Source organism: Amphibalanus amphitrite, unplaced genomic scaffold, assembly GCF_019059575.1.
Source record: "Amphibalanus amphitrite isolate SeventyFive unplaced genomic scaffold, NRLGWU_Aamphi_draft 000100F_arrow, whole genome shotgun sequence".
NCBI classification, from domain to species: Eukaryota; Metazoa; Arthropoda; class Thecostraca; order Balanomorpha; family Balanidae; genus Amphibalanus; species Amphibalanus amphitrite.
The window spans coordinates 98144-125897 of record NW_024881595.1 but is presented as its reverse complement, the minus strand read 5'-3'; the positions used below and the strand labels follow the sequence as shown (position 1 = coordinate 125897).

The window sequence follows — 27754 nt, the reverse complement described above, 5'->3', positions numbered from 1 at the left end:
GCACCCGTCCAGGATAGACGTCAGAGGGCGAAGGTCAGAGAAAAGAGAGAGGGGAGAGAGAGCGAGAGAAAGAGGAGAGAGAGAGAGAGAGAGAGAGAGAGAGAGAGAGAGAGAGAGAGAGAGAGAGAGAAAGAGGGGAGAGAGAAAGAGAGAAAGAGAAAGAGAAAAGAGAGAGAGAGAGAGAGAGAGAGAAAGAGAGAAGAGAAAGAGAGAAAGAGAAAGAGAGAGAAAGAGCAGACAGCAGAGAGGGACGGTCTCAAGGTCAGAGATAAACGGGCCGTGGGCTGGATGGAAATGCGGTCATTGCAACAGGGGCAGATTGCAGCATGAATGTTGCACCAATTGATCTGTCTGCAAATTTGTGCGGAGCATCGACTATAGAGCTCAGATTGGCTTTGGTTTGGCTTCAATAACCTATATGAATAATTAACAGCGGTCTCGGATGACTCTTCCTTTGGAAACAACATTCGAGCCTATAATGGCAGTAGTGCCTGAATTGAAATTGAGCTTCGATACATATACACAGCAGCAAGAGTTGTCAGCTCAACATGCCTGACCAGTGCAGAAAAGTCTACTGGAATATCAAGAAAAGCATATTCCTAAGCCTTTATTGAACAGAAACCAGTACCCCGTTTAGTCCGTTTAGTAACTGAAGACAGTGAGTGGAACGGAGAATGAGGTGAACCCGACCATCGGCTTCATATAAAACAACGTTACCTATACTGTCATGGGCATAAAGCGTATTAAACGTACCCGGCTCAGACCAGAAAATGTCCGAAAAAATGTAAGTCCTGTTCGGCACGTCTCATAAGCAAACAAAAAACGTGTCTTGCCCTCTCCATTCCCTGCAAGAATCGTCGGTAGCCCTTGGTGTCTGTCGCCCACCATAAAGCAGCAAATGTCAACGAGGCATGATATACTCGGCGTCGGCGTCTATCGCGCAGCTGTCACCATTTGCGCTAATGAAGGTCGGCAGCGGGAGGCAAATATGACGCAGCAGTGACGAGAGGCGGCGGCGGCGGCGCAGATACGGCAAACAGAGCGCAACAAGCGACGTCGCACGCTCGGCCGCCGAGCTAACGGTAATCCGATATGATGGCCGTGGGAATACACTCCGGAAGCCGACCACAGCGACCGCCCCGCCGCGGAAGGGTCAATGGTAAGCTCTCGATTAGCGGTGCTCTACAAGGCGGCTCAACAAGTGACATCCGTGCAGGCGCTAGGTTTGTGTTTGCTGTACCTAACAGCCTTGTAACAGACTATCAGAGGATTTACTCGTGTTTCACAGCCAGCCTTTGGAGTTTACTCACCAAAGGGTCTTAAAGCCAAGCCAATGACAAACGCTATATGCATGAAGATGCTCGTCCTCGTCTTTTCTCCTCTAAGTTCCTCAGTTCCCATGTTGGCGCCCTCTGTGATGCCTCAGGGAGCCGTTGTTGGCAGTTCAGGACTAAGCTGTGACCATCCGTTTAACTCGATTTTGCCGAGGGTTGCGTGGCCGTAAATTGTTGGCCGTTTGTTCGGTGTCTGACGACAACCGAGGAGACAAATCAGATGACGTCATCAACCACACGCGCTTGGTGTTCGAATAACGCAGAAGCGTGTCGGAAATCGGAATTAGGCGACATGTGTCTTATTATCAGCAGGCTATCATTTTTCACCTTATGCTATATCATAAGCGACAAAAACTATGACAGGTGTGATTCCTCCTGCAATAGAAACCTCTGGCAGATGATATACGCCTGGAAAAGTAGCCAAAGACAGAAAGTTTTACTCCAACAAACGAACCATCCCGACGAAGAACATCTCTCGGAACACTTCCGTGCAAGATCAAGAGTGTATAATTATCCTGGGCTAAACACCTTCTTTCGAGAGAAGGGTCATCCAAGAGAGGAGGACTCGGGAGAGGACGCCTGTCCAAGGGAGGACCACCCAGAGAGGACAGCCGAAGGAGGGGTTTTGTAAAGGGCCACCGCGGAAGTCAACTCTCACGTGCAGTGCACATTCGGGCAGAGAGCTCGGGCGGAAGACTGACATACTCTCGGTGGTGGAGGACGATCCTCGAGTACAGAGTCACCCCCGAGCGGAGGACCCGAGCGGAGAAACTGTGCGGAGGACCCAGCTGGAGGACCAGCCCGGGAGGACCGGCCCGGGAGGGTGACGTCGTCGCCGTCGCGCGCCGAGTATCGATCGTCGGCGTCGGCGTCGGCTCTTGGTGTCCGTGTGTGTGGGGCGGCCCGCCCAGTGAGCCGCCCGGCGGGTGGTGAGTAGCGACCGTCGACGGTGTCGCTGCGGAAGCACCGACGGACAGCGGTGTCTCGTCGGCGATCGTTCTTCAGACGTCATCGCAGGCAGCACGGACTAGCTCTCAGCATGGACCTCTGACGGATTCAGGTGAGCTCCAGTCGTGCAGGGCGCTAGTGCTGTGGTGGGGGAAGTTAAGTTTTGAAGGGAATTGGTACAAAGGAGCAACGATATCAGAGCTAAAAAAAACTGATGGGCAGGACACAGATGTAATCTTTTAGCTCCGATATGAGAAATTCCGCTGTCTGTTGCTTTCCAATTCTTAATGTCATGAAAGGACAAGCAAAACATATCATCACGGCATTTTCACAAAGTCCGAAACAACCCTGTATGTACTCTTGCAAGTCAAATGAATATTTTCGTCATTATTTTCACGTAGGGTGGCAAGGTCCGTTCCAACCGAAATCCACCAAATATTCCACTCAAGAATGTTAGAAAGACGTGCCATATCTAAGGGCGATAAATGGCCAAACCAAAAGCATTGCAGCAGCTACAAATGACTTTCAATCCCGATTGTTCTCTGGTATCAGTGAAGCGACGGTTTGTTGTGGTGCAATGAGACTAGAGCAAACTTTAGCTCGGTTTACAAATCAGGCGAGTGGTTTGAAGTAGTCGTTTCCATCGCCCTTCACTGCTTCTTAACTAAAATGGCTAGTGGCATGCTTTTAAGAGAGATGACGTCAGCTTGTCAGTGGCAATGGCTTTTTAGGCAAAGCACTGGTCTACACGTCAACCATACAGCCTAGTCATCTGCTCTGCTCCTTATCACACATCGCAGTTCAAGTCAAAGAAACGCCCAAGCCAAATAATTATTTTATGTTACGTACGGTAGCTTCGTATATTTCTCTCCTTCAAATATCAATTTCATTGACACGTAATCAAACTCCGCGTCGATGTTTCGATGGGGAAAGAGGATCATTAGCTTTTACCGGTGCAGAGCTGCACACGAACTTCACACACTTTTCTACGGAAACGACAACGTCGGGTAATTGAACGTCCCGCAAACCCTGAAACTGAGCCGAACTCATCTTCCTGTTTATCCGCTAGGCCACACTGACTAGATCCTGCATCGGTCTCCCCTCATTGACGATTCCCTAATGTCTTGGGCTCTGAGCTAACTTTAGACCCAATCAATGTGTTCGATACAGGCTTCGCAAAAACACACGATCATTCTGCTTGATGACAACAGGAAATGCCTGGTGGACCGATCGTTGGTTTTGTGGGATTTCCTTTAGCAAGTAAAGGATTAGAAACTGCTTTTTGGATAGCTGGATAAACGGGAAGAAAGCGGGAGCGTCATCAGTGAATGCGTTATGACATCTCTTCTCATGTGCTGCAGCTGAGGACGATTGAGATCGAGAATAGCACGCAAATGTGTTTGACTTTCCCAAATAAAAACTTATATTCGCAAAGAAATTTCATCAGCCGTAAACATTACATTTCCATGGAAAAAAATCAAATTTGTGGGTTATATATAAATAATCCTTGCTAAACCTCAGATAATCTATGGGGTGTCCCTCCCTTGCTTTCATCAGTCGGCCTGTAATAAACAACTCACAGACCACTTTCAACGGGCTTTAAGTCCATAAAGTAAAGTAAAGTGAAGTAAAGTATAAAGCCTTCTGAACAAGGATAATGTGAGAACACCATTAATAATTTTTGCTCCGAAAATTGACTTATTTTGACTTATTTTTTATTTATTATTATGATAAATATCCGTACCTACTGGCATGTTTGTATACAACTACGTGTGGTCGATTCCCTACTCGGAGCGTCGTGGTATCCCAATAGGCGTTCATCTATCAGGCCGCGGTCTAATAACGTCCACGTGCGTGTGCTCCTGTTCACGAGAGGCATTGGCAGCGTCGGCACGCGCTTCCGGCGCGGCGCGGCGTCCACAACGGGCTACGTAATCACCCCGACATCGGACGGGAAGGACCGGCGGCATCCATTGTGCGATCGATTATAGAGAAAAGCAGGAATGGTGATATTTACGAATACAGCATGGCAGTACAAATCACGCACACTTTATGATGTTAAATTACGCCTTTGGCAAATTTTTGATAAATCTGGATAACTCAGTATTTGTCACCAACAATGTCGGCATAGATAGCTGCATTTCAAGACGGGTGACGTGGCCAAATTTGCCATGAAAGCTGCTTATCACAATTAGCATGATGCAACTACAACACTTGACACGGGTACCTGAGGATTTGGCATTCACGTTAAACAACGCCTCCTCACAGAGATGAGGCGTTGCTCTTGTTCTGATGGGAGCGCTTACCCCCACGGGACAGAGAATATTCATGGTCCACTTTTACAGTGACATTTAGACACATAAAGTTCACGATTAATGACACCCGGAAGATTCATGGTGACCATTAAGCTTCGCAAAGTGATTTGTTGCTGCGGAAAATAATCACACAAGGCTGGGATGGCGAACATCGCCGCCATTACTTCAGATGAGGCTCGAGACCGCCACGGAACCACCTCGGTGGAGAGCAGCTCTTCCTCGAAACCGCCAGAGAAATGAAAGAAAAGCCCGTATATCATACGAAGAACAAGCACCAAGTTCTCGTCCTTTTTAGTTATGACTGATGCCAAAAGTGATAAATGTGACTGCTCCCTGAACATTGTTATACAATGATCTGGTTATCCGAAACATATTGGTATATGAAATGTATGTATTGCGAGCGGTACGCCCGCAGTTACCAGCAATGAAGTAGAGTTCCTTGTCTTCGCTGTTTGCTGTTTCTACATTCCCACTTTCTCTATGTAAGGCCTGTCACCCTCACAGATCTCTCTGACCATCCCGTATTGTCCTCACAGGCATTTGACCACCTCCTCGTCGTCCTCTGACAGATCACTCTGACCAGCCCCTATCCTTTCTAAGAAAGGTATGTATTTCTATCGTCCTCGCAGGTCTCTGACCGCATTTGTCGTGCTCACCGATCACCCACTGTCCTCTCATAGTCTCTGACCAGGTCCAGTTGTCCTCCCTTCAGGTCTTTCCCATCCATGTCCCATATCATCCTACGGGTACCCGACCACCTCTATCAACCTCACAGACCTCTGGCCACCTTTTATCGTCCTCTCGCAGGTCTCTAACCAGTTAAAACCCCTCCCGTTCTCCGCAGGATGCCGCGCAGGCGAGCGGCGCTGATGCGCCCGCTGGCCGCCCTGGCTGCGCCGGGCACCTTCCTCTTCTGCAAGCTCTCCCAGCTGCAGGAGACTGCCAAACGACGCGTCACAGAGCGTGAGCTCAAACAGCTCAACCATAAAATCGTGAGTAGTCGGCTGCACAGCTCGTCCGGCGCACGAAATGCGTCGGATGGGATTACCGTAAGACTGCCTAATAAGGTGCAGTTAATTATGGCAGAGTTTTATTATCTTCGGATAAAACTTCGATTGAAGTTGAAGCCCCATGAACCCAACCTTGATAAAATATGTTGCCAGCATTACACTACAAGCCTCCCATGATGTGTTCTGATAAGGGTGCGGTGGTTATTTACAGTGACATAACTCGCGTAATATCGCGTCATTACGTCAAACTCACAATACAAATCAAATCACACAGAGAATGGCCTTAGAAGCTGAACCACTTCAAATTTACAGAGGCGGCTTCGTTGACCTTTCGGTAATGTTAGCGCCCGACATTGGGACAGACCAATTGCCGACCGTTGTTCACCCTTATTGATCTAACAGCACCCTATTGAGCGCGACACTGGCTCACATCTATTTCACAACTGTTTGCGGCCCAAGTGATCATTAGCAGAAACCACCGCAGACCGCCGGCCTTCACCAGCATTGTTTGTTCGGCAAAACGTCCGGCGCTGTTTAACCAGCTCAATCGATGGTTGGCAGGGATAACGAGCCTAACTCAGCCCACCATCGTGGCCGATATGCGAGACTATAACCTTGAAAATAATTGAAAATAAATCAATACAGGTTTCAAATGGCCGTGACCGAGCCATTTCTACTAAGGGGTTGGTGGAAAACGAGAAGCTTCTTCTCCTGCCTTGCCAATTTGGGTTTTAGGCATGAGGCTCGTCGATAATGTCGATATTTCCAAACCATTCACATGTCTTGAAAGCGATAATTTAGCCCGTATTCAGTTCCACTCCCAACTAAATTTGCATTCATCATCTCTGTTAGCTTGGCTAGCCCGTTAGCATTCTGCCTGCAGCAAAAACTCAAACCATGCGCTCCTCCAGCCGACACGTCATTAGTAACCGCCTGACGAGCCTTGTCGTTGGTAATTGCCGCGGTGCCATCGCGCCCGTGGTCGGCCGGAGAGATGATTCGAGCAATAGCGCCCGACCGTCTACTGGCTGTGATTCGCATTGGTCGGGTAGATCCCCCATTAGCCGGATGATCGGGTGGCAACAGCTGACGGCTCTGTCACCTCCTGGATGTGGGTCGTGGTAGTCCGTGCCTCCCCATGGCATCTGTCCTCCCCCCATCGTACCTACCACAACGCTCGTGGGATATCGGTGTGTCGAATGGAATGGGGAAGGGGACGGGAGGGGGCAGTGTGGAGAGAGTTTCATGAAAATCAAACGTCCCTTTCAAAGATGATTCATATTTTGAATCTTAGTAGAATCTTAATTGAATATAAAAAATGAACGCTGCAAGTGCAGACCCTTTCAGAAGCGATAATCCAATCGCTAATCGCAATTACCTTTTAACCTTTCTTGCCTACGTTCTGTCTATGCGTCAGGTTTTTACATATCAGGGAATTTCCTCTTGCACGTTTTGCAACACCCAACATCGACAGCTGATATGTCACGTGAGTCATGCAGGACGGCAACAGCAATGTCACAAAGTCACAAAGTCAAAGTCATGCGGCCTGTAATGCATATTGTAGTTGGAATTTATCGACCGAGATGGCATGTTAGTGCAGAATGCAGTCACGTTACTTCCTACGATTGCCGCGTGTAGTCTGCATCTGCAAGGAAGTACCTTCCCAGTGCCTTCTTTTTCGTCGAGATATCAGACCAACGCGATTTCAGAAGCTTTAAAATAGGTACTTCACGACCGCTTCGCCGAACCCAAGGAAAAAGTAACGTATGGTCTATTCCGGGCTTCACCTGACGAAATTCACTTATCCGTGCCGCTGATGCGAGCTAATACACCTTTTTGCACTCAAAATAGGCATCTTTTCATTCAATTTCGGCGAATTGCATTCAATTTCAGCGATCTCTCTATTCCGCCGAAATTGAATGAAAAGATGCCTATTTTGAGTGCAAAAAGGTGTAGTTACGTTCCTGGCATTGTGCGTCAGCATCATACCAGAATACTACAACACTGACTGATGCGCATCGTTCGCCGAAGTTCTTTTAATGCGCACGATAAAATCAATATCCAAAAAATGAAAAAATGAATGTTTGCTCTCACTAAGCGGAAGATGTTGTGATGATTGTCAATTATTGTCACTCATTTCAATATTTGATAGCAAGTAGAAACAACTTCCTCTGCTGCATTACAATAAAACAACATAAAACATGAAAAACAATCCTAAGCTCGGTGGCCGCCAGCAGCAAGACGCTCCATGAACGTTATCTACAGATATCGGACCCGCGAACTACAGCAAGGTTTCGAGGTCACGTGGCGTGCAGTCAGCGCTTGATGCCCGATGTTCCGTGCTGCCCATCCGGTGCGGGCTCTACCAACTATCGGGAATCACGTGACAAGCCGCAACATCGAAATGAGACGCCGGGAATGCATTACATTATAGTTACGCAGTTTACAGGAATTCCATCACTGGGATTGTAGTTGAAGCGGAGTAGCAAATTACTATGGGCGTAACGGGATACAATTTACGCTTGGCATCTGGCCTAGTCATTTACGACGTGTGCTGTTATAACCCGCGCCCTGATGGGGGGGCCATTTTGCCCCCCCCCCCCTGTGGTTTTTCTTAAATAGCGAGAAAACGGCGGCGCGCAGCGCCGCCAAATTTTGGGTACCTTACCGGGCATCAATTTGACAACCTTCACACAAAATTTCAAGTCACAGGTCACCTCAGGTCAGGAGTTATTAAGGTCAAACTGAGGTCATATTCGAGTAAAAATGAGCAAAAAACATGACATCTTGAAACGCTCACCAATTCTACAGTTAACAAGCAATTTTAAAGTTCTTTATGTGGTTGTGTAGAGAAAAGACGGCGCTACAAAACTGCTATCTCGGATTTTCGAAATTTTGGGATTTTGACCCCCAAAAATAAAAAAAATTGATTTTTTTTAGAAAAACTCAAAAAATTTCCAAAAGTTTTTCGAATTTCGAAAAAAACCGGAATATATGTGATAGCCCCTGCACTCTTCGATATACATACCAAATTTTAGATCGATACCTCTTTTTTTGGGCAAGTTATAGCGAAAAAACTGTTAAAAATTGATGACGTCAAATTTTTGAACTCTAGACCTCGTAGCGCAAAACGGAGACCACCATTGAACTCCCCGTGACGAGCTGCATCGAATCGATACCCATTTTATGCAAAAATATCAACTTTGAAATTTGACCTAATTTGACCTGACCTTGACCTGACCTTGACCTGACCTTGACCTGACCTTGACCTGACTTTGACCAAAACGTGACCTAAGCTGGCCCTAAAGTCTGTCTGATCCACATAATCGCATTTGTCATATAAAATGGACCATAAAACATGTATCACACGACACTTTCATATTGTGACCCCCCAGTGACCTGACCTCTGTGACCTGACCTGGTATCAGTGACCTCAAATAGCAAAATATGTGTTTGAAGAACATTTCCCCATCGATGATTTTCAATGAAATGCATTTTACACGATTGTACAACGCATTTCTTGAAATGCCTGTAAACGGTGAAAATTCGACCTTTGACCTGACCTGTGACGTCATCGGTTTGACCGAGGTCAATGAAATTGGGTCACAAGGTAGTTCCCCGTTGGGGCTATCCAACACCGTTTACCGCTTGTCGCTATGTTGCGTGGTTCTCGAGATCTGAGGGGGGGCCAAAATGCCCCCCCCCCCATCAGACCGCGTTGCTCGGCAGACCCCATCTGGGCGCGGGATAATATACGAACATAGAAGAACCACTCATAATGTCGTAAATCCACATGACCAAAGCTGAAAGCAATGGTATGCGTGCATATTTATAGCGTCTTATTCCGTCTGCCACGCCCGCTAAAAAGCTGGCAAATTGCCACCAAGAGGTAATCTAATAAGACTTTCAATTATGGGTCCGATAGTGGATCGAGACGGTAACGATTCACACCCACTCTGGGTCAGAGATAAGCCTCGGTGCTGTCGTCAGATGAATGCCAGGTGATAAGATCAAATGTCACTCGCAGATGACTCGTTTGGGAACGAGGAAATCAGCTTTGGGAGCGCTCGGGTCTTCCGGTTCATTCGGTTTCGCAGGCATTTCGTACGTTTTATGTTGATCAAGTGATGCGTCACTACCACTGATCTACACTGGACACATTTCCACATACTTGGTGGATTTGGAGAGATGAATAATAACCTGTGTTGATTTGATAATTACTTTTCTTCATGTTCCCACGTCACTCATGCTTTGAATAATTTGCATGAGGGCACCGACAGTATATTGTGCAAATGCCCAACTGCTTACTGTAGCCTAAATGATGATTTCAAGAAATGGCGATCTCAAGTATTGATCCAGTCTCCAACTTTGTTCAGGGCGCAGCTGCTATAACGAGGCTCCGACCATCACTTCCCGGACTCTGAAGTCGCCGCCTTGCATCCGAAGTGACGACATGACCTTATATTAGTCCAATTATCAAACTCGTCCGGCGCTAATCGAGGGTCGGAGGTGAAATGGCGGCTCACTCCTCCCCACGTGTTCAGAGAAACGTCCGTTCAACCGGAGATCACGGAGGAAACTTTCCGATGTCATTCAGAGGTCACCGTCAAGCTGTCAACGGATTAAAATATATCTGTCGCACTGCGGGACTACGAAATGTACAGCATTCATAGGCAGAGAGCCTATGCAAGCCTTTTTCGGTGTTTCGGAGCTAGTTTTATTTCAAAAATTCTTCCAGTTGACAAAGCTTGGTTGTCGTATTGCATGTGCTTGATAGCAAACGTTTGAACATTAATTAACCTTCCAGGCGGTGGGGGGGGGGGGGTATTTTTTTGCCCCCCTTTAATTCTCTATGTTACCAAATATTTCTTGACATTTTAATCAGCCGTCTCTGTAACGAATCGCTCATCAGCAGCTTTGCCGTCATTTCAGAAACTAAGCTCAACTTACATATATTTATTCTGAGCAGAGTGCGGCAGACTCTGGCTGCTCATATTTCGGCCTTTGCTCGCCCCGGCTGAGTGCAATCAAGGCAGCGGCCGCTCCTCTCACTACGAGGCGAAAATTGCAGTATTCGGCCCAGCCGGCTGGAAGGACCATCCAGGGCCGACGGAGCGGCGGCGGCGGCGGCGGCGGCGGCGCCGACAGGCGGTTCATCAGACTGAGTGATGCGATAAAACGACGGCTGGATCCGCCCGCTCCGCCGCCACCGGCGCAGCCTCCGCCGCCGCCGTTACTGGGGGTGATTGTCAGAGGTTTTTTTGTTCCGAAGCAGCGCAGAACGGAGCGACGCTACGGGTATCGTTTGGGCTGACGCCGTAGGCGGATGACGGAAAACATGGAGATGGGCCCGCGGCAACGAAAAAGGACGTGATGGATAGGCGATGGCAAGCGGCATTCGTTCAAACGCATTAAGGATACTTTGGAACAAATTAGATGCATTTATAATGAAAACGCCAGTGATACGCTAATTGGAACGCACAAGGAAGATTTCAGCTGACATCAGGCTTGGCACTCTAGCTAGTTTGTCCAAGATCAAAGTCGTTGGTACTCTGAAGTAGGGCGTAACCTCATACGAGTCGAGTTTCTGTTGAGTCAACCGTTTCATCATGTTAGGTCAGCTGTGTGATCATCCGTTTGATGATCCAAAGCGTCTCCAAGCTTAGTACTTCTGACGTTCGATGGCGGTTTATTGGGCACGTGACGTCATATCTGAACGTGACGTCATCCAACGGCAATAAAGGAGCCTGTGATGACGAAAGAGTGATCAGTGAAGATGCACCGAAATGTTGAAAAAGAAAAAAGGTCAGATATAGCATCAATTTCCATGTAGCCCGAAGCCATAATCCCTGAGCGATCAATATCGTATAAGCTAGCTTGGATTTATGAGGAAAAAGCAGACGAATCTGGTCACGGCAGAAGGCTCCAGCAAGAGATAACATCCACCGAAATCTCTGCTGATGCGTCATTTTGCCAGAGCTTCAACGGCATGCAGGATGCACACATTGTCCGCTGTAGTCTACCTTCTACTGTGAGCTGTGCGTTACCATTTCATCCTTGAGATTATCCCTGATCATGAGACTGGTTCTGGAGCTACCCCCTGACCCCTGCGCCCTTTTCCAACCTGCCCTGCCGACGGTGGCGGCCAGCCGGCAGATTGTCGCAACAAATGGTGATTGTTGCGGATAAGAGTCGGGATTTGTGGGTGGCTCGGAGCGCCTTCTCTCCTCGGCGGCGGAAAATGGCCGACGATCAGCAGTGCCGCGCCCCATAGAGGAAAAGAAGTGGCCACCACGGGACGCGGGCTCATCATATTATAGGGAACAGCGTAGCTAGCAGCTACTATGCATTTGCTTAATTAACGTATCTCTAAAATTTACAAACAGACATTCCGTGTCTTCTTTGAGGCAATGTCTTTCTTTCGCCTGTTCTTCATCGGTTGTTTTCGGCTTTCTTGTTCGTTATGCAGGAGCGAGCCCCGCGAAGAGAGCACTAAGATAACCTCATTTGTTAGCGCTGTAACGACGCTATGTAGGGCGACCCTGATGGTCTTTATGTGTTTCCCGTGGTTCCAGGATCTGTAGATAGCTGTGGGAGCCGATATGTGACGGTGGTCTACAGAGACTGTCGGAAAAACTCACATTAGCTGTCCTCCAGTCAAATGGCAATGGAATTTGAAATGTAAAGCCAACTTCGACTGGCTCATACAGCTAAATCACATTTATTTTGTACCATGAAAAGTGAAAGATATTTACTGTATAATATACTTTGGAAAGAGATACTATTGAATATATTTGTCAGAAATGTTACCATTGTAATGTGGAAGTATAGGGGTGTAATAACTCGCACAAATGCCTGAATCGCGCGTAGATACACCAATCATAAGTAATAGTGAGATGAGGCATACACTATGCGTACGTAAAGCAAACAACAGAAAATTAAATTCTATCATGTGCGCACATAACGTATCTTGAAAAAGTCGAGGGCGGTAGCATTGTATCGTAACGTAAACGTGGCTCCAGGGACGACCGCTGAAATTGCCCGGGGACCCTGGGAACAGGAAGAGGAACAGAGGCCCGCCAGATGAAAGGACATTTCCACAAGTGGGAGATGGATCTACCTTCGACGTAACTGGTGTCGTGCGGCTAGATAATTAGGTCATCTGCAGATCAACGCGCAGTCTTATATCATCTGAGACATGATGAATGGCACTGAACTGTCATCTATCACATGCTGAGTTCAACAGATGGGATGAAACATATGATTTACCATCCTAAGACTTGAGCCTTAGAGATTGGACACACGAACAAGAAAGTGCGTGAATTGTTAACTGTTATAAACAGTGCTGAATTAACAAGCTGTATTTTCTCCGCTTACACTTACGTGATATTAGTTACCTAAGGTCCTATTCATTTTTACGAACATATGTAGAATGGCGATGTTTTCTATGCACCCCTGCAGCGTGGAATTAAAATCCAATTAAAATAACCCTGAGGTGGAGACCCGCACGATCCGAGCGTATAACGAGGTCGTACCGTGACCACCCATGGGATCTGGGGATCTCACTGCCATGCATACCAATGTCGTAACGACATCACAGGATTAACAGCTCGCTGGGGGTTGCGGGATGCAGTGCAGCCATGCAGTGCAACCTGAGTTGGTACCAAATGGGAGAGAGTCGTGGCTGAAACAAAAAAGTGAGTGTGAAGCGTTCAGCTACGTAAGCAGGTCGCAACGCTGCTGATCGTTGGGTGCAAGCAGATTATTTTTACGCAAAAGGTAAACAAGCACCGGAGGCACGAGAAAATGCAAAACTAAATGGTCAAAATGCTATTTCCACCAATGTTGTTTAGACGAGGCGTTGGCTGGTGTATAGTTATGATGTTCGTGACATATTGTTCTGTTTGACAGGATAAACTGCTATTAAAACTGGATGAATCGGAAACGGAGCCGGCCAAGTCAAGGGATGAAGAGGTGAGCCTGTATGTTTATCGTACACATCAATCCTATATTTGTTTGACAAGACTCTCCTGATACAGCATAGCGTAACAAATATTGGAGCGAAGCACTTGAGTGTGTAATGCGTATGCCGTTGTTCAATGTTTTAGAGTAGAACAAAATGCTTAGTATGCCGATTTCGCAAAGCAACGGCAACTAAGCAATCGTCCTCGTGACAAGCACCCACAGTCCGCCAAACTCAGCCGGACTCTGTATTCATGTATTCTGATTGATACAGCCGTTAGATTCTCAGCCAGCGTTCCGCCACATTGCTAGTCCAAGAGCGGTTGGCGAGCAGCGCTTCAGCCACCGAATCTTCCATCGTGGATGGTCACTGCGCCACCGAACCTAGGCGCCGTCGCTCGCAACTTTAACACAGAATGGTTTCATTTGCATAGAAATAGACAGCGATGAGGCAGTAAAAATTCCATCAATATGTGACGGTGTGTCCCTAAATGGACGTAAAGCTGAGGAGAATGATGATGTGCTCAAGGACCGACCCGAAAATGCAGGTTTTGAAAGAGTCGGGAGGTAGAATGTTCGTTACCTCACTGGGGGGCAGGTGTTCGTGAAGCTCATGTCGTAAATAATAACGGTTACTTTCCAGAAAATTGGCATCTGATGCAACACATAAGGCAGGTTTCATTTCTTCTGGGTTCAAAAAATCCATTGGGAGCATTATTATAACTTGGTATAGCTGTGCATAGTATATGGTATTAGGACAGTGCTGGGCGGATGCAATTTATCATAGATATTCTAAGGGTCATTTTTTATGTTTAAAAACTATATGCATTTTTTCAATTAAATGCCAAAATTGTTTGTATATTTAAACTGTGAAACTACATATGTTACGTCTATCGAAACCAAGTCAAATACCAGAAGGATTATTTTAAAATATGTAAACTGCTCAATTTCATAACATCCGTATACGTTTTATCTCGTACTCAACTCGCTCAATTGAACTCGCCCACATCACCCGCACAGAATATTCGGCGACGAGCACCCACTAAGTCCCGCAGCCGCGAGCACCGCGGATTACGTCCCCGTGTCCTGTCACCGCCCCCGGACACCTCCCCGGAGCCGGTAGCGAGCGTCGATGGATCGGTCTTCCCCGGCGGATATGGATATCCGGTGGGGGCCCGTCGACGCCGTCGCACCCCCCGGGGCAGGAGGAGGCGTGGCCGACACGGCACGACGCTGGCGACGCTGGGCATCGACGCTGTAGCGAGAGAGGGGTGGTACCCCAGCAACGGGAGGCACCCAGTGTGAGCGACGGCCTGTCCCCTTTCGTTAGCCTCCGGACAGGGGAGAGCTATCTATGGTGGCCTCTGATGGCATGTCAGAGATACTGAATGGCCGTTGTTGGAAAGATGGTGATGAAGAAGACGAGACTGCCTGTAGGAAACATGTGAGTGATGAACGAAGTGACAAAATTGAACACAATGAGTTATCGGGTTGGATTAATTATTTTTATCGGGTTGGATGAACCGTTATACTCCGTTATAATTCTGACGCTACAGCATACATTATTGCTCTGTGAGAAATAAATCGAATTGGAAGTAATGACACCGAAGACAACCGCCTATGTTGTCAACGCGAACGCTAGGACGGAACGCTGTAGGTTGCGTAGCTACCGCTAGATGGCAGGGTCAGTGCGCGCCTGAAGATAGGCTGTGCCGCATAACACCACCACGAATAGTGTACAGCGCGGTGCGGCGGAAAGAGTTGAGCCGTTTTGGTCGCAACTGAACTCGTATTTCATTTGGTAATACTCAGCAAAATGCTGCTATTTTGTTCTCAAATCGCAGTACACATATCCCTGTCCTTGTCATCACTCATCGCTTTACCTACATGTATACTTTACATCTTTTGTATCTTGCTTTTCTTGTCTTGTTGTTGAATCCTAAAGTAGCCGACAGGCGACTTCTCCATCTATTTGTTGTGCTCTTTCACTCTCTTTTACACTCATCCCGCTCTCTCTCCAGTGTGTTGTGTGCATCAGCTCCAAGGCGACTATGCAGACCTTCCCCTGCGGACACTGCGTCGTCTGCCGCAAGTGCTTCATCAAGACCATCCAGATGACGGTGGCACAGCGGGCGCTGCCGCTCAGGTCAGTCCGAGGACTTATCATGCAGGTGGGCAGTCGTCGGTAATTCAGGCAAGCGGCCATTCACTCAGTCTGAAGGTGATGTTTATCGAGCAGTTGTTCCTTTATCCAAGAAATTATCAAATTTGTTGGCATGATTTGAATGAAAGAAATTGGATGAACTGAATTAAACTGATGGATTGGTTTGAATTGGACTGAATTGAACAAATCTGATAATTTCTTGGATAGGGGTAATTTCAAATCCAGAAACAAATATTCAGACGTATTTATTTCTAATAACTCGCATACTTAACCTTTCCCCTTTACACGCGAGAAAACTATCCACCCAGGTGATTGATCATTCACTCTGCAGCCCTCGCATGTTCCACCCGACATCACAATGTCACCGAGCTCCGTGCTCCGCTCACGAGCCGTCGAGTCCCCGTGACAGTGCACCCGTGTTCCGGCTCTCACTCTGAGGGGTGGCACGCCTCTCCCATCTGACCACCATCTGTCACAGTACACCGCACAGCCGCATTTAATCATGGTCCAATTACATCTACCTAATTAATTACGCGGCGCTCTAGTGGCGGTGACGTCACAATGGAGAGTGGCAGCTTCTGGTTGCCATGGTGACGGCCCGGGGCAGAGACAAGGCGCTCCTGTCGCCTCTGATGACTGATGACGGCCATAAACTCGGCTGTGACCGGCGCAACGGCAGGGATACCCAACCAGAGCAGCCGTTTCGAAAGGATTGGATTGCGGGGACAGCAATTTATCAGGCTCAACTCCACAAATCTCTTTTAATATTACATTTGTGAAATTTGCAATAACTGAAGGTCATGCACGGTAAAGAATCTGTAATACGGGTAATTGGAGCGGATGTCATGCGAAATTGTGTCTGGTCAACCATCTTTGGTCACCGGTATGAAGGTTTGTCTATGTTTGCGTTACATCTTTTTTCGATATCCACGGACTGTGATATCCTGTTTTCAGGTGTGTGCTGTGTCGTGAGCGCGTGATTCGGCTGAAACAAACCTTCAATTGCTCATACGCCATGCGTCTGCCGCTCTCCGTCTCCCAGTACTCCATGACGTCATCCGTGACGTCATCGCCCGACTGGGACCTGCCGTCGTCGTCCTCGCTCTACTCGGTCTCATCAGGCTGTTCAGGTAAGGACAGCAGACTTCGCTCAAATATGCCTAACGAGTTTCATCTCAAACCTAGACCTCTTAACTACTTTTCCACGCCCAAAGTGAGGTGCTTCTTTTGCTACTTTTCGATAGTTATAAGAAGTTTTTGGCAAAAACATTAATGTCTAAGATATTTCAATCCACGAAAAGGTCACTACCTCATTTAGCCCTCCACGGCTGACAGCGGCGCAATATCCCTCGGCATTATCACGTCCTTTCTAAGACCGGAACTCCCAACATCCTTTAACTTCACTCTGAGACGGGTATAGCCCGTCTATTTCCACATCCCCGGGCATCCCACCGGTTACATATAGAACCCCTCTCCGAGGATTCCCTCATTGAGTGCGGCGATATATCTGTGCTCTGTGCGGGACTTTCTGTCTCCATTCAGCGGGGCCTGTCCGGGGCGGCTATTGTGGGCCTGTCAGCAGCTTCAGAGAGCTGACGGAACGGACGGCAGGCGCTGATGGCCAGTGACCCGCGCTGCCGACCAGCTACATCAGCCGCAGGGACAGGAGCGGTCATTGTCAGCAAATAAAGCGCTAAATATAGGACTGTATCTGAGCTGAGGGGCTGTAAGTGCAAAATGTTGGTGGCAGAGACTATTTGCGTGTCTAGGCATGTAGAAAGGCATGGAGGCTTGTCCTTCCAACTGTGTCGGCTTCTTGGAGTGATTTTCTGCGGGATAGTCCAATGTATCTGAAGCGATCCGATTAAATACCCATGTAAGGTATCCATGTAAACTTGTCAGCTGCATGTGCAGTGTACCACCAATTCAGTCTGACTCTCTATTATGTTTTCTACGCAGTTGTGTCAGCCGACAGCCAGGCGAGCCGCCTCAGTAAGTCTTCCCTCCGCTCCGGAGCCAGCAGCGTCTCGTCCAAGAAACGTGTCACATTCGCCGTCTCGCCACTGCTGCATATTCCGGCGCAGACGGCACAATCAACGCCGGTAAGTAACCTGTAGTGAACGTACTTCGGTGCATGCAGATTTAGGATTGGATATGCATTCATGAAAAATAGAGATGCCACAGCCAGCTGTTATTCGATAGCTAGATGCTATGGAGTTACAGAACGGTGGGAATTTGTTAGCTCAATAAGACAGGCTTGAAAACAAATGTAGTAGACTCTAGTAGGAGTAGACTAAAGATTCTGTATGTTCTTACGAAAGACATGTTGCGTATGGTATCTAAACGGTAGAGGTTTGCGGAGGGTGCACTAGGTAAGTAGTTTACACAAAGATACGCGGTGGATCGTAGCTAAAATAACAAGATTAGAAGATCCCTTATTAACAGCCTGAACAAATTTCCGTCGTGAGATTAGTTCCAGGGGCCTGTCGTCAGTCGGCTTCGGAATTAAAGTCGGAAAATTCCACTGAGCGAACATTTAGCACCCCTGACGGCGCCATTTGCCACACCTCGCTCTCCGTTCGGGATGGTTTGCAGCCTGAAATGAGCCCGGTTCCAGGGAACCTCTGGACTCCCTGACCCCCGCCAGACCGGCCGGCATACGTCGGGTAACAGGAGACACCATATAGGCGCACACCAACGTTCACCCATTTCACGACGAGGTGACCTCGGGGAGGCATTGACACCGCTCCGTTTGTTGGCAATCCGATGGAAGCGCCGAGATGGGAGCCTTCCGTTGTCGCTCTGTGAGCTGATTGGTTGTCTTTGGCCGCCGACCGCGCAGGGAAGAGCGGGCAATTGGAGTCGGTAAGCAGTGAGGTGTATACGAGATACGTGTGGCGTGTGGTGCCGGTGCCGGGTCTGGATATTCCAGCTGGCCCATTCTGGGCTAGTCGGTACCCCGCGCACGTCGGACTAGACCAGACGGCGGAATGTGGATAGTTCCTGGATGAGCCTGGCGGCGTGATACAGTGATACAAACTTACTGAAAAGGATTTTTCATAAATCATTCAGCCTTTAAGATTCGTGCTGTCAGTCACCTTTACCCTTTCCATTAAACAACTAGGAAATAACTGTATATGGCTATATAATGTCAAATGGAATAAAACTGAACTTCTTCCTTACTTGACTGATGGCCACAACTTAGCTCCAAATCCGTATCACCTTTGACGTTATGCCTGCTGAGTGAATCACAGCCATTTACCTTGATACCTTTGTGCGATGGAGCGCCATTCAGGTGGACAAAGCCGCCTCCCCTCCCCACCAGCCCCGGGGGTGACTCACCTGGGGCTCGTGACACCACGTATCGATCCCGGGACCCTTCCACAAACCACGCATTACCGGTGTGTGCCACTCGACGAGGTGACACCCACGCCAGGACAGCTGGACGAGCTCGTCCGTCCACAACTCACCAACTCCGGGCCATTGCGTGGGAACGCCTGGCCCAACTCGTATACGAGCCAGGTCGGTAGGGCGAGCGATAAATAAATTCCACAGTCGGTGAGTCGTAAGGTTTCATTACCGAGGAATGCGACCGACTTTGTCACTTTGGCCGCTCGAGTCAGCAGACAAGCTATCTGCTGTGAAACAAGCGTGGAACCCGGGCCGCGGTTCGGTTAAGTGGAATGCGTGCGGCCGGGCAGTAGACTCGGAATACCCAAAAATAGACGCAGACACGCCAGTAGGGACTAGATTTACACCAGTAGCCTTGGCAGTTGGGCCATAAACAGCGGTGGTGGGTACTTATCCCAAGGCAATAACGTCAAAACATTATTGACGAGTAATGCAAATGATAAGGATTAAGAAATGCAATATTCAAGTCCAACTGTATGAAGTGATCTGTGAAATGTCAGCTACATACTAACCAGCGTATTGTCATTGCTGTATGCACGATTATCAAGAAAATGATACATGATCATTATTAATTTACTTGGTCAGAATGTCATCATGGCTCGGCTTTTGTGCATGGCTTCGGTGCATTATGCGTGCTGGTTCAAATCGTAGACAGAATCGATATTCAGTCCAGCCACACCTTTCAATTAATGCTATCATTAATCAAACGCAAATGGTTCCTGTGACCTCCAAAGCGGACGGCAGCTGGCTTCCTACGTTAGCAGCGCTCCGAACTGACATAGCGCGTTCGCTCTGACTCGTGAATGGGAGTCTGCAACTGCTATCCTGACCAGGTCATCTGTCCTTTGGCAGGGGCTCACGTCATCTCCGGTGCAGGGGAGCAGGCCGGCCCGGCGCGAGCAGACCGCCAGCGAGCAACCAATCAGAAGAACCGACAGCCGCGGCAAGGTCAGTAAATCAGCCAATGAGATCTGAGATTCGTAGCGACTGAGACGGGCGGGACAAAAATACAACAGAAAAAATAGCGATAAAAATTACGGGGAGAGAGAGAGAGAGAGAGAGAGAGAGAGAGAGAGAGAGAGAGAGAGAGAGAGAGAGAGAGAGAGAGAGAGAGAGAGAGAGAGAGAGAGAGAGAGAGATAGAGAGAGAGAGAGAGAGAGAGAGAGAGAGAGAGAGAGAGAGAGAGAGAGAGAGAGAGAGAGAGAGAGAGAGAGAGAGAGAGAGAGAGAGAGAGAGAGAGAGAGAGAGAGAGAGAGAGAGAGAGAGAGAGAGACCTCGGCTGTGAGAGTAGACGTCAGAAGAAGCTGCGGACCTCAGCCGCGGTTCCAGTGACCAGCCCGGTCAGCCACCGCCGAATCTTATCGAGCTGGTCGCACGGGGGCCGGCTGTGTCAGCACAAGTTTCCTTTATAGCAGTCTGGGGAGCGGCTGGAAACCACAGACGCGGTTTTGCCGAAACTTTCGTCGTGCTTCAACCCTGACAAAGTTACTTTTGAGCTCCAGCACACTTCGGGACAGATGCAGCCATCGTAGAGCGTGTTCTCAGGCAGTTGACCGCCGGATATTTGAGAGGCTTCTGTCCGATTCTCTCTCGAGTTGGGCCAAGTTGTGAAACATGAACGTCTGATTTTCGTTATTTGTCTTGTTTATCACTTCGAGCAGTGATTGCAGCAGGCTAGAGGGTTCGCTTGATTTCGATTCTTTATTTTGTTAGCTAGCTGAAGACTGGATGCTGATGCCGGTGGAGCCGGCATTTGATAACACATAAACGAATGTTAGAGGGATTGTTTCGAAACTAGCATCTACATTGCGGAATGTATACAGGCTACCCATCTCAATCAGCCCACAACTAAATATTATAATACAAATTTTAAATAAAATTTTGAACTCGTATCCCTTTCACGGTAATAAATAATTTTAGAAGGACATAGCTCGTTCATTTCCGCCAATAGCGTAGTGTTCATATATCTCAGCTCACATTATTAATCTCTCGTCGTGCCCACGCACTCAACCGAGGCAGGGCAGTCAGCGCGTTCACCGTGATTAGAGTAAACGTCTTGGACGGTCGACATCACATTGTAACAATAGAAGGTCTCCAAAAACAACAACACGCACACGCGTCAGTCAACGACCTATCACCATCCACGCAAGCCTGCGCAAGGAAGAATGGTTCAACCCCTCCCCAACCTCCCGGGTAATCGGCAACAGTGCCTGCAGCCATCCAGACCCAACAATATCCCCCGGCGTGCTATCGGCCAGACAGACGGCTAGCCGGGAAGCGAAATTACATTGTTTTGTGATCTGTGTGCTGGGCAGTAAAGTTTAATTCTCCGCTCGAAATTGGAAAGCTTGGTCAAAGATACTGGTTGGGTAAGAGTCCGATAAAATTGCAAAGAAAATAGCTCAAGGTGTAATTATTTTCGGGGAAATGTTCAAGGAAAATGTATGTTATGTCAAGTTGCCTTCTTCTGTAATGGACCATACGTTTTAAGGTATATTTGTAAGTACCAGCGTATGTGCGCGGTCCCTTCATGAACTCACACCGGAAAGACCTCAGCACTAATATACTATAACATTATGTTATTTTACACGCATATACGGGCGGTGAACTGTAACCATATCGCGGTCCCGCCCTGATCCCGGCTTTAGTGCGTGACGGTGCGGCCGCCCCTTATATGCAGGGGAGCAACGGGTTGGCTCATTTACCGGCTTAACATGCCAGCTGGCCGCCTACCGTAATCTGATATGCGTTCCGGAAATTAAAGCACGGGTCGGGTCCGTACGGGAATTGAGGCAGACGCTGTGGCTCCGAGTTCATGTCGTGAATTCAGTTACGGTTTGATTATTTATAAAACATGAACTCAATAGAACATCCCAATGGTGAGGAAAGGGGTCGTCCGAGAATGTCCTTATCTTTGGTGGTTAGCATGCTGTTAGCATTGACATAAGCCACGTGAATGCTGCTCCAAAACAAACGCGCTGTTCAAGAAAGCTTTAATTCATCATACGGTTATTCAATTCAGCAGGAAAACCGTGTTGGAACTAATACAAAAGAATACCGCTTTGTAGCTTACGCAAACAGCCATAAATCAGCTGCATGAATTTCAAAGGTAGCAGGATGGTGACGTGACAGTTAATTCATGAGGCATTAGTACTTACCAACACCCATATGCCAGCAAGGCCCACAGCGTAATTCGACACGTCAAACGATGAGCTGATGGCAATGACGCTTTATTCGCGGCTATGCTATAAAAACCTGTGCTACTTAAAAAAAAACTTTGTATTGTAGCACAATAATAGAGGCAAATTTTGTTTCTTCCTTCTCTTTATTTCTTTGGTCATGAATATTAAAAGCAGCTATGTCATCGTGCTCCATTTGTCTCACCATTTTATCCCACACCAGTAAAAAGCAGCGTCTAAAGCAGTAAATTTTGGTACTTAAACTATTCCAATCTTGCATGTTGCCATAAATTTTATATTTTCATAAAAAATAATCGGATTCTATTGTGCTTGGAGTTTTGACGTTAGCCAATCTACACTACATAGCGTGGCCTGTTGCGATCAATGACCCATGCCGTACACTCAAGGGATTCGGTGTTATCAGGATACCAACCAAAGCATGCCATATTGCCGGGCGCAGTCCTCGTTCACCAAGAAAGAGCCTTATTTTTTGCAACAGCAGGCCGTAATTTTGCTACAATTGAACGCGCCTATCCACAGCGCTGCGGTCTGTGTAATGCGGCACAGCATGAATTCAGGCGCCCGCACTAGCGCCATCCTGCGGCAAGACCAATAACTTGCCTGTAGGCCCGCCGCCTTTGTTCCTGATATCTCGTGGTATCATGGCGGTGAAGGCTTATGGCTGCCGGGTGATGCTCTTCAGTTAACAAATATAATGTTGATATAAATGACAAGTATATTGACATGTAGTGACATGCAGACCCAAGTGACTGACGCCTCCATAAAGTGACGAGTGTTCTGGTCGTGCAGCTGCTCAGCAGATGACCGATGATGTACCCACAGCTGACCAGTGTTCTGGAGTGTGCATGATGTGACTGACGTCTTTATACTGTGCCTCCAGGTGACCAGTGTGATGCTGACCGACCGGCGCCTGCCTCCTATAAAGGAGAGTCACCGTGAGCCGTCCCCGCAGTCTTCCAGCCGCCCCTGCTCCCCGGCACCCTCGTCCCAGTCGGCGCCCGTCAGGTCAGTCGAGGTCAACGCAGGTCAGTCAAGGTCAGGGCAGGTCAGGGTGGATAAGGTCTGCCCCTGCTCCCCGGCACCCTCGTCCCAGTCGGCGCCCGTCAGGTCAGTCGGGGTCACAGCAGGTCAGGTCAGGGTCAGGTCAGTCAAGGTCACGGCAGGTCAGGGTGGGTCAAGTCTGCCCCTGCTCCCCGGCACCCTCCTCCCAGTCGGCGCCCGTCAGGTCAGTCGAGGTCACGGCAGGTCAGGTCACGGCAGGTCAGTCAAGGTCAGGTCAAGTCAGGGTCAGGTCCACCCCTGCTCCCCGGCACCCTCGTTCCAGTCGGCGCCCGTCAGGTCAGTCCAGCACGGCGAGGTAGAGCAGGTCACGGCGGGTCAGGTCGGTTCGGGTCAGGTCAGACCAATGGAGTCGCAAAAGGTCAGATTTCACACTGGATGCGACCATTGAAAATTCAGGTCAAATTACATCGATTACATCTCGATAGATGCAATATCAATTACACATCAAAGAATGCACTTTCACATCCTGCTTCTTTTGTAAAAACCCAACGGAGCGAGACACAATTCCTCAGACCGATCAAGCTGCAAGAATCGCGCAGGGTTGTGTGCTGAACTACAAATAGACCAGGCAGCTCAAACAATACTGTTCATTCAGAGTAAGATGTCAGGGGTTGCCCGAACACAGCGGTTCGTCTCGTCCATTATTCATGCGAGCCCACTGATGGCCGCAGATTAGCTTGGATGGGTGAAGCCCGATCGGTGCTCGGGGTAGATACAGTTTCCGCCCCGTCAGTTTTACTGCGGCGGCGCGGACAGCTCAATGGAGATATTCAGTTTTTAAGGAGCTACCGCCGTGATTCAAAGCAATGTCTGGTGGTGAAGACAAAATCATGGCGTAATATTGATGTCATGCATATTGCATATCAGATGAAGAATTCAGGATGTAATTTTTGTCATATAGATACTCAGAACATTCAGCAGGTAAGTCAGACGATTATGAGATAGGAAATATGAAAAGCAGCTCCATAGAACACGTAATTGCGATAATATCTTTTTTACCCTTCTTTACACGACAAAAGTTTCATTGACTACCTTAGTGGAACAAAATCATTCTTAGTGGAACAAAAGAGCCAAGAACGGGAGTCATTGAACGCCATTGAGCGAAAACCTGGCAATGGTGTCAAACCAAGCTGAACCAGCTTTCAATCCGATGCATTGACTGCGAAAAACACCACCAAAAGTTCACTGTTTTTCCGTCATTGTGATGCCGGCGAAATATTTCCTCCTCACTGGTTAGCGATCACTGCTGTGGGCGGTTAACGGTCCGCCAGTTTCGACAGGCTGAATTTCAATTGTTGAATGTCCCACAGCACGGTGGCAGACGCTCATAACCCGGTTTGTGGGCCGAGACCACTGAGTAGAACAGAGCCGCTGACGGTGATGTTAGCTTGAGTGCAGTTCACTGTCGAGCATTGAACACAGTCGTCGGGCAGTGTCCGCAGCTCGGCCACAAGCACCGAACACATTTACAGAGCCAACTGTATCCCAACACGGGGAACCGACCGAGGTTCTCCCCGACTGGACGTGTAGCCTCTTCCAGGGCTGCATCGACCTCTTAACCGAGCTGCACCCCGGGTCGTGTTCGCTCCAGAGCGATATGTGACCCGCGTTGCCCACCTCCCAGGCGGCTGAGCCTTCACCCCACCGGCCATATATATGGCGGCAAGTGCCCCGGGCCCGGGCGGCCGCAGAGAAAATCGTTCACCAGCCGGCGGCGGCGGCAATAAGTCAGGGGATATCGACCTCATATGTCAGTCGGACCGCGTCCCGGCGTGCCACCGAGCCGCGACCCCGGGCCTCGGTACGATCCGGGCTCAGTCAGACCCCGGCCCGTTGGGCCACGACCAAAGCACGGCTAGAATACGGCGAGAGCACGGTCTAACGCCAACAGAGCACAGCTAGGGCACGAGTGTCAAGCCGGTCTCACTACACCCTATACCACTGACCGGTACTAACAGACCGAACCACGGGCCGGCCACAAAATAGTCAGAGCACGGTCTCCATACGCATTCAGCACGACCGCCACGCCTGTCTCATCATATTCCTACCACCAGGGCTCCGGACTGCCGAGTCGATGGATTTTTGGTGGTTCCCACTTCGACTCTGGCTTCCAAAATAGATTCCGCCTCTGACTCCGACTACGACTCCAGTTCTGACTCCAGGCTAACTGTCGACTCCGATCGACTTTGACACCGACTCCGCAGCCCTACCCACCACACCCACCACGTGGAACGGACACGGAACAGACCTAGCCCAGCGCGGCCAGCACCAATTCGGCTTGGTCAGCTCAGTCGCCGCGGCAGGGCGCCAATTTTGGCTGCGGATAATGGGGGCCCGCTCCCGCCGGCTCGGCGAAAACGCTGCTCCCAACACAGGATATCGTGGAAACGGTGGCGATATGAGCACTAGGAAGGTCCCCGGAGGCAACATCTTCGGGAAATGGGGATTCCGACAACTACAAAACTAATGTGAGCATTTTATTAGACCTTTCTCGAGATAAAAGTCACAAAATTTCAATATCGTCTAAAATTTCCTTGGCATTTTCAGGAAACATCACGTTGCGAAACGATTAAGTTCATTCACCTCCGTTGCTTGATACACTACGCTTGCGTAGCAACTCACCATAGCTACCAAGAGCCAGACGCCTGCCAGCAACTGCAATCTGCCTTATCGGCGGCCAAGTTTCTCTGGACTATTTACCGGCCACAGTGGAGCACGCTATCTAACTAAAGACCCCTCCGGGTGCAGTCCCCACTAAACGGTTCACGACGCTTCCTGGTTAACCGACAGAGTCCCTCGTAGTAGCCGGTCCACGTAATTGTCTGGCACGGATGGCAGCCCCGTCCCGTCCCCGCCCTGTGAGCTCACAGACAGAGCCGACGCTACGCCAACGCCCGTGGCCTCGCGTGCCGTCTGCCAATGCCGGCGCGGCGCGGTCTCGCTGAAACGGCGATACAATTCCACTAAGTGACCGGGCCGCCTTCAGCCGTCTTCTCATGGCTCGATCCAAAACAATGGCCGTCTGTACAGCGTCAGGTCAAGGTCGATCGAGGCGATTTTACTAGGATGAGTAGAACAGGGAGGCTAGCTAAACTACAACGCTGTGTATTAGACATGGTACTTGGAATCATTATTGGAGTCAATTACATCGATGGTAATTGCACTTCAACGCAAGCATCCTTTGACACTGAAGGCCAATAACCCAAACCTTTCAGGGTTGGAACAACCTAGCCACGCACTGCGTCGTTTATAATGCGTATTACGGCTTTATGTTTATAAAGGTTGGGTCGACAATCTTGTAACTTCGACATTACACAGTCAAGCGTCTTCTAAACCGACCTAATAGGCCTATTACGTTATATTCGCAACTCACGTGTCCTTGAGCCCCCGCCGCGGCCCTCCACCAGACCAATCTGACCCCTGACCCGACCCGTGCCCTCAGGTCAATAAAGTCGGCGGCGGCACCGGTGCGTCGACTGGTGCCGGTGCGTCGCGTCGGCCGTCGCCGCGCTCCCCTCGCCGATGACGACGAAACAGAGCGACTCCTGCCAGACGACGACGACGAAGTCACCAGGACGGCCTAGCGGGGCCGAGAGGGACCCAGTGGACCCAATGGGCCCCCAAGGAGGACCCAAGAGCCCAGCCGGTCGGCCCGGCAGCCCTCAGCGGCACCAGCAATAAGCAGCAGCGTGCCGAGCGGCCATAGTGCGTAGGCTGTTTGTTCGAGGCGGGCTAGTGGCGCGCAGGTAGACAGATATACCTATACATATATCGTGCTCAATGGAACGCGGGCTCGGCGAGCCGGCGCAGCGGTAGTTACGGGGGCGCGGCGGAGGACGGAGGGCGGAGGTCGGATGGTGGAGGGAGGAAGGCAGACGGAGGACGGAAGGCGATGAACTGATGGCGGAGACCGGAGGACGGACGGTAGCCGGAATACGGTGGACAGTGGACGGCGGAGGGCGAAGGGCGGAGGGCGGTGGACGGGGCGGAGGACGGAAAGCGGAGAGCGGAGGATGGAAGCTGAAGAGCGTAGGGCGATGGTGAACAGCGGATTGTGGACGATGGATGGCCGAACATATGCATAGGGCCTAGGACGAAGGTCGGCGGAAGTCTGCCATTTGGAGCTACTGTGGGCGGGACGAGGGCGGCGAGCGACGTTGGCTACGCAGTACGCTGACCATCAGCGCAGTGGTCAGGACGGTGGGACCATTAACGACTCCCGGCAGTACAGTCACGGATTGCCGTGCCAGCAAAAGGCAGCGTTATCGCGGCCCAGTCGACCTCAGCAGGAGCAGAGACGCTCGGAAAGCTAACGAGCATAATTATCGCGCCTCGCTATGTAATTAAA

At 49.3% G+C, this 27754-nt stretch overlaps 1 protein-coding gene across 2 annotated transcripts; it reads left to right on the top strand.

Moving 5' to 3' along the window:
- Nucleotides 1–1718: 1718 nt before the first annotated feature.
- Nucleotides 1719–27177, top strand: LOC122380513. 2 transcript variants are annotated; one of them, XM_043363708.1, is made up of 9 exons: nucleotides 1719–2394; nucleotides 5442–5589; nucleotides 13519–13581; nucleotides 15591–15715; nucleotides 16688–16863; nucleotides 17693–17835; nucleotides 19997–20092; nucleotides 23225–23349; nucleotides 26849–27177. In XM_043363708.1, exons 2-9 carry the CDS (start codon nucleotides 5443–5445, stop codon nucleotides 26988–26990), a joined length of 1017 nt encoding a protein of 338 aa, XP_043219643.1. In that variant the 5' UTR covers nucleotides 1719–2394; nucleotide 5442; the 3' UTR covers nucleotides 26991–27177. The 2 variants fall into 2 exon arrangements, with proteins under 2 accessions (XP_043219643.1, XP_043219644.1); XM_043363709.1 differs by lacking the exon at nucleotides 1719–2394 and adding an exon at nucleotides 4499–5079.
- Nucleotides 27178–27754: the final 577 nt, after the last annotated feature.

What these genes read in the sequence shown, in the direction of transcription:
- LOC122380513 (XM_043363709.1), top strand. An exon ending in GGTCTCATCAGGCTGTTCAG is followed by an intron (nt 16,864 to 17,692) that starts GTAAGGACAGCA and finishes TTTTCTACGCAG; the next exon opens with TTGTGTCAGCCGACAGCCAG. An exon ending in AGACGGCACAATCAACGCCG is followed by an intron (nt 17,836 to 19,996) that starts GTAAGTAACCTG and finishes GTCCTTTGGCAG; the next exon opens with GGGCTCACGTCATCTCCGGT.